Source organism: Carassius carassius, chromosome 29 (assembly GCF_963082965.1).
Source record: "Carassius carassius chromosome 29, fCarCar2.1, whole genome shotgun sequence".
NCBI classification, from domain to species: Eukaryota; Metazoa; Chordata; class Actinopteri; order Cypriniformes; family Cyprinidae; genus Carassius; species Carassius carassius.
The window spans coordinates 873,291-887,921 of NC_081783.1; the positions used below are offsets into that span (position 1 = coordinate 873,291).

At 44.1% G+C, this 14,631-nt stretch overlaps 1 protein-coding gene and 1 long non-coding RNA gene across 3 annotated transcripts in view; both read right to left on the reverse strand.

The window, feature by feature from the left end:
• The window catches only part of LOC132109375 (uncharacterized), a 48,458-nt gene that overhangs the window by 14,080 nt on the left and 19,747 nt on the right, over window positions 1–14,631 (reverse strand). The gene's annotated exons all lie outside the window — the stretch shown is intronic.
• LOC132109364 (uncharacterized) lies at window positions 471–13,898 on the reverse strand. 2 transcript variants are annotated; one of them, XM_059515385.1, is made up of 6 exons: window positions 13,768–13,898; window positions 12,466–12,795; window positions 2,852–3,187; window positions 1,548–1,781; window positions 1,082–1,174; window positions 471–989 (listed from the first exon to the last, which is right to left on the reverse strand). In XM_059515385.1, exons 1-6 carry the CDS (start codon window positions 13,808–13,810, stop codon window positions 913–915), a joined length of 1,113 nt encoding a protein of 370 aa, XP_059371368.1. In that variant the 5' UTR covers window positions 13,811–13,898; the 3' UTR covers window positions 471–912. The 2 variants fall into 2 exon arrangements, with proteins under 2 accessions (XP_059371368.1, XP_059371369.1); XM_059515386.1 differs by lacking the exon at window positions 2,852–3,187.

The window sequence follows — 14,631 nt, forward strand, 5'->3', positions numbered from 1 at the left end:
CCTTTTTTCAAAACATTTTAGTAGTACTGTGATACATTTGATCAGAAAATTATCAGGATTTAGGGTTCATTTCATGTATGAAATAGTCTACTTAATGCATCTGCCTCACATTATTAAACAGAAAAACAACAGCTATCATTTTCAAGAGTTCGGATTTTGGGACCGGCCGGGTTCTGGTTGGATCATAGCAGATGTCCAAATGTGCGAACCAGTGCATGAAACATTTTTGAATGATCATTATTTAATTAGAAAGCCCTGCATTTAACTAAAAACATGTAAGTCAACTCCCTCTGAATACTGCCATTTTTATCAATAAACAACCTTGTAATAAAATTGACGTGCTCTTCCTGATGGTAGAAACTAAGCTTTTCAAAACGTTAAATTAATCAATTTCAGTGAGTCGGTTCGAAACACTGGGACAGAATGGTGTAAATACAACTAAAACCCAGAACAAATTTGCATAAAACACATTTTACAACAAATTGCAAATGTTTTATTGAAAGTATTATTTACTAAATGCAATTAACAAATCATCCAATACTGAAAATATATGAGGTGTCAGTGTCCTTCAGTTATAGCTGGACAAAATTTGATTTCTGTCTGGATTTATTTTTTATTTATTAATTTTTTTATGTTTGCTTTCTGTTGATGAATATGAAAATTGACTGTATTGCATAAACCCTCTTAAAAATAATATTGTGACTTCTGCCTGGAAATACAGTTCTGTTTCAAAACATTTTATTTTTATTTAACTTTTTAAAGTTCATTTTAATTTCAACACTGACTCAATTTACAGTTTTAAAGAAAATTGTATATCCATATTCAGTAATAACACAGAGAGCTTATAATAATAAAAAAAGACAAATTTGTGGCTAAACGTTAAAAATAAATAGAGATGATCTGCTGCTGCTCTCATGAATCTTCTGCTGTGTGTTCATGTCCTTCTCTAAATCTTCTCATCCTCACTTTCTGATCTTCTGGTTTCTTTCCTAAAAGCATCGCATCATCATCATCATCATCATCATCATCTTCAAACTCTTAATATCTGCATGGCAAACCCATAATGATCAATGTCTCTCACCTGATGTGTGTCTCATGTAGATGTGAAAAGCTCCTAACAGACCGAACAGAAACATCAGCTGAAGACACCAGACCACAACAAACACCACAGACACTGAACAACACATCAATCAATCAATAGCACAGACGCTAAAAACAATAAACGACAAGAATTAGACACAATACAAAACCCATCTTCATGTTTCCAGGAGTGTGTTTGTTAAACTCGTACCACATTCTGATGTCTGTGTGCTGCTGGTCACTGCAGAGGTCACAGCTGCAGGAGTTTGTTCTGAAATAAAACATCAGCACAGAATCAGCTGCTTTCTCTCTGAAGCACATCAAAAACAATTCACTGCTGAGATCAAGCTGAAACAAACTATGATTTTCAAGAATTAAGAGCCCAATTATGCAAACTAACTGTTCTTCATCACTGGTGTTGCTGTGGTTTTTTCATGTATGTGTACATTCATGTATTAAAATCTCACCAGGACAGGGTTTGAGTCTAATGGTCTTCTGTGTGTGACTGACGTGGTTCTTCACGCTGCAGCTGATGTCTCCATCAGTTTCCTCATCCAGATCAATGCTGCTGTTTCCATCCATCAGTGGATCTCCATTCAGAGTCCAGCTGTAGAGGAGCTGATCTCCCTCAGAGGAGCAGAACACCCTCATCACCCCACTGGAGGAGCAGATGATTGACACTTCCACTGAGCCAGTAGGAGCTGGAGGGAGGGACACATCACAGACACATCACAGTTACATGACAAACACAGAATCTTGTTCTTCCACACGAATCGTACTATTATTGGTGGGCTATTCCAGAAAGCAGGTTATGTGACATACCGGGTGTGTTTAAGGATAAGTAAGAAGATAAACTCAGCTTTCGGTTCCAAAGGTAACTTTCAAAGTATGTAAAGCATCCATAGCAACTTACTCTCTGAAGATAACCTGCTCCAGAGTAGGTTCTGTTTCAGGGTTAGTTGATTTCAGAGCTATCGGAGCATGTGCCACCTACTGATAAGACTCCAGTGGTCATGACAGATTGTTCACAGTATTATATATTATTATAATATAGTACAATATAGTCTAATATATATATATATATATATATATATATATATATATATATATATATATATATATATATATATATATATATATATATATATATATATATTATAAGGTAATATATTATTTTAATATGGTTACTATGTTTATTATATATATATATATCATCTAACACAGCATGGGTCGGCATTTTCTATAATGTATTTCTATAATAAAAATGCATATCCGATATGACTTATTATATAATTAGCATCAAACAATATATTTCATATTCTCAAGGATTAAAGATTAAACAGAAAAAAAGAAAAATGAATGCACAGCCACCAGTTAAGTTGGGATATGAAACATGTATGCAAATGGCCTTTGAATAGAAGAAGAAATAAGTAGTATGACGTGCTTTTACTTAGCATCTGTTTCCATAGTTACTCGTCGATTCGTCTTGTGTGTTAGCCAAGAACATACTCTGAGTTGAATGAACTAAATCCTAAACGCATTTTTGGAACATACATACCTCAAGTAAGTAAGGTTTGGGTTAAACAGCTGAGAGTTCAGGGTTTAGCAGATGATAAGTTAACCTTGCTTTCTGAAATACACCCCTGGAGTCTGTAGTGTGTTTACTGTGTGCTACAGGAACAAAAACCTTCACAGAGATTTTCATTTGCATGAGAGTGAGATCTTTGGAGAACATGAGATTGTAATGAGTCTGATGAGAGAGTTTCTGTACCTTCAACAATCACTTGAAGATGTTTAGAAGGGTCTACGCCCCATTCCTGATGAGTGAGAGCTAATGTGTAATTCCCTGAATCTGCTCTGATCACACGGTTTATTATCAGAGTCCCATTAATGACTGTCACTTCAGGTCTGTTATTATAAAGATCACATTTCTTCTTGCTGCCACATTTTATTCTACAATCTGGACCATCTTGTGTGTTTATGTTTCTTATCCTTTTTAACTTAAGGTCATATACACTATCATCCAGCACCATTGGCAGATTGAGTTTGTGTCCCAGAGCTGCATAACAGGGATCAGGCTGATCAAACCAGCAGAACCGATCCAGACCTGAAGAACAAAACACACACACACACACTGAATTGAGATATTTACAAGATTTATGTGTTCTATTGTTTTTATACAGTTCATTGAATTTAATCAACAAATCAGCTCCAAACATTTACACAGTAAAGTGATGTGACATACAGCCTAGTATGGTGACCCATACTCAGAATTTGTGCTCTGCTTTTAACCCATCCAAAGTGCACACACAGCAGTGAACACACACACACACACTTGGAGCAGTGGGCAGCCATTTATGCTGCGGAGCCAGGGGAGCAGTTGGGGGTCCAGTACCTTGCTCAAGGGCACCTCAGTCATGGTATTGAAGGTGGAGAGAGCACTGTACATTCACTCCCCCACCTACAATTCCTGCCAGCCCGAGACTCGAACTTGCAACCCTTGGATTGCAAGTCCAACACTCTAACCGTTAGGCCACGACTGCCCCAAAATAGTGTAACGCAGTACAAACTTCAAATTCATCGGGAAGAAGGAGGCGGGAACCAGCAGACAATCAAAATGACTTTAATAATCAAAATAAACACAAAACAGCACAACAAACTAAACACAAACAAACAAACAAAATCAAAACACAAAATAAATCTAGCCTGGTCCTTTCTCGTCCTTCACTGTCGTCGCTCCTGTTTTATATCCTTCCATCTCCTCCGTGGGACTCGAGACTGTCATGAATCTGGTATATGAACTTTCATCCATTCACCACCAGAGGTCACCCGCTCACTACATGGACTCCGGCACTACACCCACTGTTGCACTTCACCCGGGACTACAGTTCCCATCACCCATTGCACTAATTGCAAACACAGCTGAAGGCACTGATCTCACACACACTGCTGAATATGCTGATTACACTCACTATATAAACACTCACTCAGACACCTTCAGGCTGCCGAGTATTGTATGCGCTTATCACTAGTTAGCTGATAGCTACCCTACGGAGCCTGTCTTTTTTGAGGTGAAGTTTAGTCTCAGTCCTGCCTTGCCTGTTTCCCTGTGTTCTCTTCTTTGCATGATTGCCTCGGATTACCTCTCTTGTTTAGCCCTGTTTGGATACTGTTTGCCCCTGCCTGGACCTTGCTTGTACCTGGATTATCCCTCTTGTCTCACCCTGCTGGATTATGTTTGCCGTGGACTGACCCTTGCTTGCTTCTCGGACTGCTCTAGCCTTTCCTTCTACACGCCTGTTTGCCATCACCTGATCTATGTCTGTTTCTGACCATGTCTTGTCAATAAAAGCTTTGCATATGGATCCGCACGTCTCCCGTCTGGTTCGCTCCGTGACAGAATACTCGGCCCAAAAAGGATCCAGCGGCTTCACTGATGAACTTTGGCCAGGCCTGGACACAGCAAAGATATTGTTAGCCCTCAAACAGGGTACACGATCACTGGAAGGCTATATTCAAGAGTTTCTGGCCATTGCTCATTATTCGGATCTGCCGGACTGTGTATTGATAGACTTTTTTTGTGATGGATTAAACCAACCTCTGAAATCCCAATCAATCAGTGAGGGTCCCCACTCATCTCTCGCCCAGTTAATGGACTGGGGTTTGCTGATTGTCAGCTCCGCATTCACTGTGGGTGTCACAGAGGCACGCGACCCCAGATTTATTCACGTAATGACAGCATCAATGAATTCAGAATCACAGCACAAGATGGCCGCCTGTCCAGAGTCATGGTCCAAGATGGCCACCAGCCCAGCGCCACAGCACAAGATGGCCGCCAGCCCAGCGCCACAGCACAAGATGGCCGCCAGCCCAGCGCCACAGCACAAGATGGCCGCCAGCCCAGCGCCACAGCACAAGATGGCCGCCAGCCCAGCGCCACAGCACAAGATGGCCGCCAGCCCAGCGCCACAGCACAAGATGGCCGCCAGCCCAGAGCCACAGCACAAGATGGCCGCCAGCCCAGAGCCACAGCACAAGATGGCCGCCAGCTTAGAGCCACAGCACAAGATGGCCGCCAGCTTAGAGCCACAGCACAAGATGGCCGACTCAACGCCTGAGTCTCCAGACAAGGTACCGCCGACTCGCCATCATAGAGGGCGGAGGAGGAGGAGACAGGCGCCTACCGTTCCTCAAAGCCCGGAGAACGTTCCCGAGCGGGCCGCTGCCGTCCAGGAGGGCGTTCCCGAGGCGGTGCCCGAGGCCGTGCCCGAGGCCGTTCCGGATGCCGAGGCAGTGACCGATGCCGTTCCCGAGGCCGAGGCGGTGTCCGAAGCCGAGGCGTCCCACGTCTCCACAGGCAGTCCAAAGTCGAGTCTGGTGCTCATGGACTCTCCAGAGTCGGGTCAGGTTCCAGTGAACTCTTCAGAGTCGAGTAAGGTTCCAGTGAACTCTCCAGAGTCAGGGCTAGTCACCGATGACCCTCCAGAGTCAGGGCTAGTCACCGATGACCCTCCAGAGTCAGGGCTAGTCACCGATGACCCTCAAGTAAAACAACAGTTAAACTTCATGAGTCAAGTCTGTTCCCTGTTGACTTCTCAGAGTTAAGTCAGGCCCTCATTGATCAAGTCCCTGTTGTTTTCCCAGAGCCTAGTCAGGTCACCGTTAGTCAGGTCCCTGTTGATCTCCCAGAGTCTAGTCAGGTCACCGCTGACCGTCCAGAGTTAGGTCAAGTCACTGCTGACCGTCCAGAGAAAGGTCAAGTCACCACTATCACCCAAGAGTCAAGTAAAACAACAGTTAAACTTCATGAGTCAAGTCTGTTCCCTGTTGACTTCCCAGAGTTAAGTCAGGTCCTCGTTGATCAAGTCCCTGTTGTTTTCCCAGAGCCTAGGCAGGTCACCGTTGATCAAGTCCCTGTTGATTTCCCAGAGTCTAGTCAGGTCACCGCTGACCGTCCAGAGTTAGGTCAAGTCACTGCTGTCCGTCCAGAGTCAGGTCAAGTCACCTCTAACACCCAAGAGTCAAGTAACTCAACAGTTAAACTTCATGAGTCAAGTCAGGTCCCCGTTAATCAGGTCCCCATTGACTTCCCAGAGTCAAGTCAGGTCCCCGTTCATCAGATTCCTGTTGATTTCCCAGAGCAAAGTCAAGTCACCGATGATCTTCATGAGCAAAGTCAAGTCACCAATGATCTTCATGAGCAAGGTCAAGTCACCAATGATCTTCATGACCAAGGTCAAGTTACCAATGATCTTACTGAGCAAAGTAAAGTCACCAATGATCTTTATGAGCGGAGTCAGGTCATCAATGATTTTCATGAGCAAATTCAAGTCACCATTGACCTCCGTGAGTTAAATCAAGTCCCAGTTGATCTTCATGAACTAAGTCAAATCACCACAGATCCACCAGAGCTTCGTCACATCTCAGCCGAACTCCCCGAGCCTCGTCACGTCTCAGCCGAACTCCCAGAACTCCTGTCCTATCCTGTCATGGCCACGGAGGCCAGCTACCATCTCATCACGGCCACGGAGGCCGCAATTAACCTGTTTATGTTCTCTATTTCAGTCCCACCTGACCAGACTTGCTCTCCAGTTCCATTGACTTCACTGTGGTGGTCCTCTGCTCCGCCCTGGTGGGTTTCTGTCCTGTCTTCTCGGCTGTGGTGGTCCTCTGCTCCGCCCTGGTGGGCTTCTGTCTGTTCTGTCTCGGCTGTGGTGGTCCTCTGCTCTGCCTTGGTGGGCTTCGGTCTCATCTGTGGCGGTTCTCTGCACTGCACCGGTGGCCTTCAGTTCTGCCGGCTCCGCCCCGGTGGGTCCCAATTCCACCTGCTCCACCCTGAAATCCCTGCTCTACCAGTCTTGCCTCAGTCCCTGTGCTCTCCACTTCAATGTGGACCTGCACCTCTGTCCCTCCCCCTGTTCCGCCTCGGCTCCACCACCCTCCTGTTATAGTGAAGTAGGAGCGTCTGGAAGCCGCTTCTTGGGGCGGGGCTATGTCATGAATCTGGTATATGAACTTTCATCCATTCACCACCAGAGGTCACCCGCTCACTACATGGACTCCGGCACTACACCCACTGTTGCACTTCACCCGGGACTACAGTTCCCATCACCCATTGCACTAATTGCAAACACAGCTGAAGGCACTGATCTCACACACACTGCTGAATATGCTGATTACACTCACTATATAAACACTCACTCAGACACCTTCAGGCTGCCGAGTATTGTATGCGCTTATCACTAGTTAGCTGATAGCTACCCTACGGAGCCTGTCTTTTTTGAGGTGAAGTTTAGTCTCAGTCCTGCCTTGCCTGTTTCCCTGTGTTCTCTTCTTTGCATGATTGCCTCGGATTACCTCTCTTGTTTAGCCCTGTTTGGATACTGTTTGCCCCTGCCTGGACCTTGCTTGTACCTGGATTATCCCTCTTGTCTCACCCTGCTGGATTATGTTTGCCGTGGACTGACCCTTGCTTGCTTCTCGGACTGCTCTAGCCTTTCCTTCTACACGCCTGTTTGCCATCACCTGATCTATGCCTGTTTCTGACCATGTCTTGTCAATAAAAGCTTTGCATATGGATCCGCACATCTCCCGTCTGGTTCGCTCCGTGACAGAGACCGGTGGGTCGAGCAGTTGTCGCTCATTTGCAATCACTCCACCGGCCTCGCTCCGTTCCCACGGCTCTCAGCCCCGCCCCACTCACCACATTGGCCTTCCAAAACTAGATGCATTTAGGAATCTTTAAGATTACTTACAACAGAAAAGCAACGCATTTTATGGACAACTGTTTCATGAACCTAGGGGAGGAGGTCATTCTGACTTTGCTACGACAATCTGGTGCTTCTGAATCAGCTACTGTGAGTATGTACAGTACTTGTTTCTTTCACTTTCAGACACGGAAGCTATCAAGCAAGCTTGGAGAAAACACAGGAGATCGCTGGATTACAGGCCACGGGGTAATGCTCAGGAATCCTGGGGGCAGTAGAACAATGACACAGACGTTAGTGTTTCAAAGATGAGTATAAGTTACGTCACAAAATCTGCGGTGCATTGTTCGATCAGGAGACGGCACTCTACGTTCCGTTCCTGAACTGGGGCTGTGGTGAGTGTTTTATAATGTTCTGTCATGAGGTTGCTGATGGTGAACATCGTGATCGTTGTGAGATGGATGGGATCGGGCTTGACTGGTCCATGACATTACCCCCTCCTCCAGGGTCCGCACCAGCGGACCTTGCTCTCCGACGTCGTGGGGGTCTGCCGCGGGGTTGTGGAGCTGGTTTTCCTGGATACTGAGCATGAAATTCGGTGAGCATATTGGGATCAAGGATATCATGACGAGGTACCCAACACCTTTCTTCTGGACCATAATCCTCTCAGTCTACCAGGTACTCGAGTCGCCCACTACGACGTTGGGTGTCCAGTATCTCCTTTACCGCATAGATGGGCTCGGATTCAACGGGTGGTACTGGGGGGTTTTCGTCAGGGACCGGGTCTACAGAGGGAACAGAAACAGGTGAGTGATGGGGTTTTAATAGGGAGACATGAAAGGTGGGGTGTATACGATACTGGGCGGGTAAGTGAAGTCGGTAAGTGACCGGGTTGATTTGTTTTTCCACCGGGAAGGGACCGATGTACTTTGGGCTTAACTTACGGCAGGGTTGCTTCAATCGAATGTCACGGGTGGAGAGCCATACCAATTGTCCAGGTTGGTAAGTGGGATTTTGGTGGCGGTGAGTATCAACAAATAGTCGGTGGCAGTTTATTGCCTGCTGAAGGTGGTGATGTGCCTGATTCCAAACTCTTTCATTGTTTTTTGGATGTTTGTGGATGCTTGTCGGAGGGAATTTTGGGTGTATTCTGCCCAGACTAAGTCGAGGCTCCAGAGATTTTGGTTGGAGTGGCAGAACATTCTGAGGAAACGGCTGATGTCCTGAATCTTTCGCTCAGTTTGTCCGTTTGTCTGTGGGTGGTAACCGTAAGTTAAGCTAATTGTGACATTAAGGAGGGTGAAGAATGCCCGACATACCTGAGAGATGAACTGGGGTCCTCTATCAGACACAAAGTCGAAATTGCGGAATACATGCTCAAAGAGTAACTCAGCCATGTCAAAGGTGGTAGGCAGGGCTTTTAGAGGAATCAGTTTGCACGCTTTTGAGAATCGGTCGATGTCTACGAGGATACATGTGTTTCCATCTGAGACTAGAAGGTCAGTGACAAAGTCGACTCCAATTTGGGACCAAGGGCTATGAGGGATGGGTAAAGGGACTAGTTTTCCGGAGCGTAACTGGCGTGGTACCTTGCTTATAGCGCAGAGTATGCATCCCTGAATAAACATCTTGATATCGTTCAGCATTCCTGGCCACCAGTATTTTTGCTTAAGTGTGGGATATATTTTGTTGATGCCGGGGTGACCTGTTCCAATGGATGAGTGAGCGGAGGAGATGAGGGAAGTGGGGAGATCTTCAGGTACGTAGATCTTATTTGCGGGACATTCTGGAGGAACGGGCATGTCTTGTGATAGCTCACGGATCTGTTCATTGAGGTCCTACTGGATGGGATTGACAAATAACTTGGTCGGTAAAATGGGTTCGGGTTCTTCTATAGGTTCCTCGGGAGCGTGGAGGCGGGACAGAGTATCTGCTCTCGTGTTCTTTGATCCTGGACGGTAGGCTATCTGGAAATTAAACCACGTGAAAAACAGAGCCCATCGTGCTTGGGGAGGGTTAAGTCTCTTGGCTTCCTTCAAGTACTGGAGGTTCTTGTCGGTAAGTATGAGAAACGGATGTCTGGCCCCTTCCAACCAGTGTCTTCCAGGGCGAGTTTCACAACTAAGAGTTCCTGGTTGCCATTGTCGTAGTTTCTTTCAGCGGGGGATCATTTTTGGGGAAAAAAGGCACAAGGCATGGGTTTGGATGAGTTTTCGGAGTACTGTGACAGGAAGCCTGTCATTGAAGCGTCCACTTCTTCAATGAATTTCTTCTCAGGATCTGGGTGCTGGAGCAGCGGAGCAGTGATAAAGGCAGTTTTAAGCATTTGGAAAGCATGTTCAGCTTCTGGAGTCCAGTGAAGGGTCTTCGGCTTCCCTTTCAGGAGTGATGTTAATGGCGCTGTTATCATGCTGTACTGGTTTATGAATTGACGGTAAAAGTTTGCAAAACCCATAAATCTTTGTAAATATTCAATTGACTTAGGAGTGGGCCTGGAGGTAATGGCTTGGGTTTTACAGTTATCCATCCTGACTCCTTCCGCACTGAGGTGGTAACCCAAGAACTCAATGGAAGTCTGGTGAAACGTGCACTTTTCCGCTTTCAAGAACAGGGAGAATTCTCAGAGCCATTGGAGCAGTTGCGAGACATGATGTTGATGTTCCATTTGATTGTGGGAAAAGATGAGAATATCATCAATGTATATGAGAACGAAGCTGTTCAGGAACTCTCGGAGGACTTCATCCATGAAACTCTGGAATACAGCGGGGGCGTTTATAATGCCGTACGTCATTACAAGATATTCATAGTGACCTGCGGGGGTGATGAACGCCATCTTCCAATCATCTCCTTACTGAATTCTGATCAAATTGTATGCACTTCTGAGGTCCAGATTGGTGAATATGCAGGCTTTGCGGAGTTGTTCAAGGGAGGATGTGACTAGCGGGAGTGGCTAACTAAATTTTCGTGTGATTTTTGTATTTAGGGCCCTATAGTCTATGCAGGGCCTTAAACCCCCATCCTTCTTTGGGACAAAGAAAAAGCTGGCGGCAGCTGGGTAGGTGGACGGTCTGATGTACCCTTGTCTCAGAGCCTCTTCGATGTATTCTCGCATGGCCGTTTGTTCTGGGATGGACAATGAATAGATCAAATCGATTGCACAATCCCAAGGTCGGTGTGGTGGTAACTTGGAGGCTGCCATAGGACTGAACACATCTGCATAGGATGAATAACACAGAGGAATGTTAATGGACAGATTTTCTTTGGGTCTTTCAATGGATGTAGATTTTACGGACACAGGTTCGGGTTGGGCGGAGGGTGTGAGGCTTGTGGTTATGCAATTGCAACCCCAGTTCAGAATTTTTCCAGTTTATCGCGGGTTCGTGTTGAATGAGCCAGGGGCGGCCCAGAATTACCTCAGCTTGGCTATTTTCAAGAACGAATGGAGCAAACAATTCCTGATGAATATTTTCAACACAGAGGGTGATTGGTGTTATTTGAGAAGTTACATACCCCTTGTTGATAATTTCACCAGTCACTGCATCCTCTTCGGTGGGGTTTAATCTTCTTCATTCCACACACTCACCAGCCACAGCGCTTCTGCCCATCGTAACGCTGCCCCAGAAACCCATTGCAATCCTCCGCCCGGCCAGAGAAGGGCGCTGTTTGAGATATAGTGTTCCCGACGTACACCAGCATGGGAGCGGAGTTTGTGGAAACACTGCCTTCGTGCTGCGCTGGATTCATTGCAGTGTCAAGCCTTCTGTCAGGACACAGACGAGAGACAGAGGTAAGTGAATCCAAGCACAGTGCTTTATTTACAAGATCGTGAGTGCAGAGCAAGCAGACAGTGATTTCAGGTGCAGATTTGGTGCAGATCACTGCGGATCACAGTGCGGGGTTGAAAGCAGGTGAGTATGTCTTTTCCAGATATGTCAAAGCCACACAGTCACAATTCGCTAATACTTGTTTCTTTCATTTTCAGACACGGAAGCTATCAAGCAAGCTTGGAGAAAACACAGAAGACTCGGGAGATCGCTGGATTTCAGGCCACGGGGTAATGCTCAGGAATCCTGGGGGCAGTAGAACAATGACACAGAGGTTAGTGTTTCAAAAGTGAGTATACATTACGTTACAAAATCTGCAGTGCATCGGTCGATCAGGAGACGGCACTCTATGGTCTGTACCTGTTGGAGGCTTGACGCTGAACTGGGGCTGTGGTGTTTTAGTGTTTTATACTGTTCTGTGATGAGGTTGCTGATGGTGAACAGGTGCGGGTGATTAGTATTCAGCTGAACGTGATCGTTGTGAGATGAATGGGACTGTGCTTGACTGGTATTCATAAAATAATGATCAAATACATAAAATAAAATGATCTTTAAAAAAGCATCATATGACCCCTTTAAAGCAGTTTAACATAAGGCAGCAACATAACAAACCATTAAAAATGTAAAGGAATGCAATGCACTGTTTATAAAACATTTATGAAACTGTACATTTAAAATGTAGATTTGTTTAATGAGATTTTTTATTAATAAATAAATAAATGAAGTACAGATGCTTTCACTGAATTCCCCAAGACATTCAATAATGAGCTGCAATAAAAACCTTCACAGAGATTCAACTGATTCATTGCATGAGAGTGAGATCTTTGGAGAACATGAGATTGCAATTTCTGTACCTTCAACAATCACTTGAAGATCTCGAGATGTTTCTAAGCCGCCTGAGTGAGTGAGCGTTAATGTGTAAATCCCTGAATCTGTTCTGTTCACACGGTTTATTATCACAGTCCCATTAATGACTGTCACTTCAGGTCTGTTATTATAAAGATCACATTCCCTCATCCTGCCATACTTTACTCTACAAAGTGGATCATCTTGTGGGTTGTATATCCTCTTATGTATCTTCAGGTCATATTTACTAGCGTCCTGCACCATCATCAGATTGAGTTTGTGTCCCAGAGCTGTGTAACAGGGATCAGACTGATCAAAACTGCAGAACTGATCCAGACCTGAGAAACAAAACACACACACATTTGTGTGACTTTTCATAGACTTCTGTAACTTTTATACTGAGCAAACAATATTTTCTATGCCCTAACCCTAAACCTACCCCTTACAGAAAACCTGCTTGCATTGTTACACTTTCAGATAAACATAATTTACTATTTTTAATGTTTTTTTCCCCTTGTGGGTACCACAGGCCAGTCTGCATAATGTCAAAAATAACAGGTATTATTATCCTTTTGGGAACATTTGGTCCTTACAATGTAGCATAAACAAGCACACACACACACACACACACACACACACAAAGACTGTATAAAGTAAGATAAAACAGAGTGGATTTGAAGGTGTAAAAGAAAAATTCAGAGAGAGAGCTGTGAAAAAGAAAAAGCAGTAGAAATTGTTAACTAAAAATACACAATTTTTTGTGTAAAAAAAAACCCCACTGTTATACTGAGAGATTTTATACAGATAAAGGAGGTTGCAAAGAATTCAGACTCCTGATTTCGATAATGTATTTAAAGCCACAAACTTCTAATTTTGAATTAATGGGTCTTTATCACAGATGCTGAACTCTGTTACTGACTGAAACTCTTCTGTCTCGCAAATGAATACTCCACAACTCTACACTTTTAAGAAAACACTGGTAAACACTAAACAAAACATTTAAACAGCTAAAAGAGAAAACACTATTACTAGATCACTGCATAATGTTTTGTAATGTAACATATTACAGTGTTTTTATGTGAGATATTGATCAGCAGCATGCTGCACTGTTTACTGAATCCTATTACACTGTGACAGTTCTCTCTTTATTAACAGTGTTTTAAGTGTTTAAACGCTCACTTCCTCTCACATTTTATAATACTCCACTGATACAAACTAATTAATGTAATATTAACTCAAATATCTTTTTTTATTTCAGAGATTGATCTGATTGATCAGCTTCATAAGAGTCTGATGTGAAAGTGACTCACATGCAGCAGTTTGCAGCAGCATCAGTCCAAAGATGAGCATCATTTCTCTAAAGTCCAGTTTCAGAAGAACTCAATCCCAGCAGAAGAGTGTGACGCTGCTTCAGATCGTCTGTGTTCTGGCTCTCATCAAGTGTCTTCACGGCATAATGAGGAAATATCTGAAGAGGAAGCTTCCTCTTATAGGGGAAGATGATGATGCTGTTAGTCTGCACTAAAATAAATCTAAAACTGACAGTGACACTAGGTGAAATGTGAAGAAGAAGAAAAGGAAGAAGTAACATTTATATCAAACTCTAGCTTGTTGCAACAATAAATAATGCTGTTGCGATTTTATCTAGTCAGGTTAGAATTAAACATGGACTGTCTAAGCAGACTGATAACCCTGGGAAATTGGGGATATAAGCCCCTATTGAAATTTTCAAGACACTTTCAAAGTCAGCTGAGATATAAAGCCATGTGTGCCATCAATGCAAGGCTAGTTCAGATGTATTGTCATATTTGTCAACTCCTTAACTTCAGAATAGCACCAATAATACAATGGCTCATTCAATTTAATTCACATTTATAAGTATAGTGCTTTACTATAAGATTCGATTGGGAGCATGATTGAAACATGAGGAGCTGAATTCTACAGAAAGGCTCAAGACAACAACAGGATGTTGCAAAAATATTTCCTAGCACCACAAGTCAGAAGCAAGTCCACTAACGAGCAGCTTGAACAGCTTTCAACTTTAGAACAAACGAACAATTTGGATTGACTTTCCCCCACCTAGAAGAAAAGAACCAGACTGAAATGCCTTTAAGGGGACTTTTTAAACTCTGGTCTCCACAGAATGTCCTTATTTTCAAAGAATGGCTTTTACA

Excerpts from the sequence above, each read along its gene's own strand:
- LOC132109364 (XM_059515385.1), bottom strand. The coding sequence starts at position 13,810 with ATGATGCTCATCTTTGGACTGATGCTGCTGCAAACTGCTGCAT. Across the intron at positions 12,796-13,767 it reads GCTGCTGCAAACTGCTGCAT|GTCTGGATCAGTTCTGCAGT; the intron begins GTGAGTCACTTT and ends TTTGTTTCTCAG. Across the intron at positions 1,175-1,547 it reads TAGACTCAAACCCTGTCCTG|TGTCTGTGGTGTTTGTTGTG; the intron begins GTGAGATTTTAA and ends TGTGTTGTTCAG.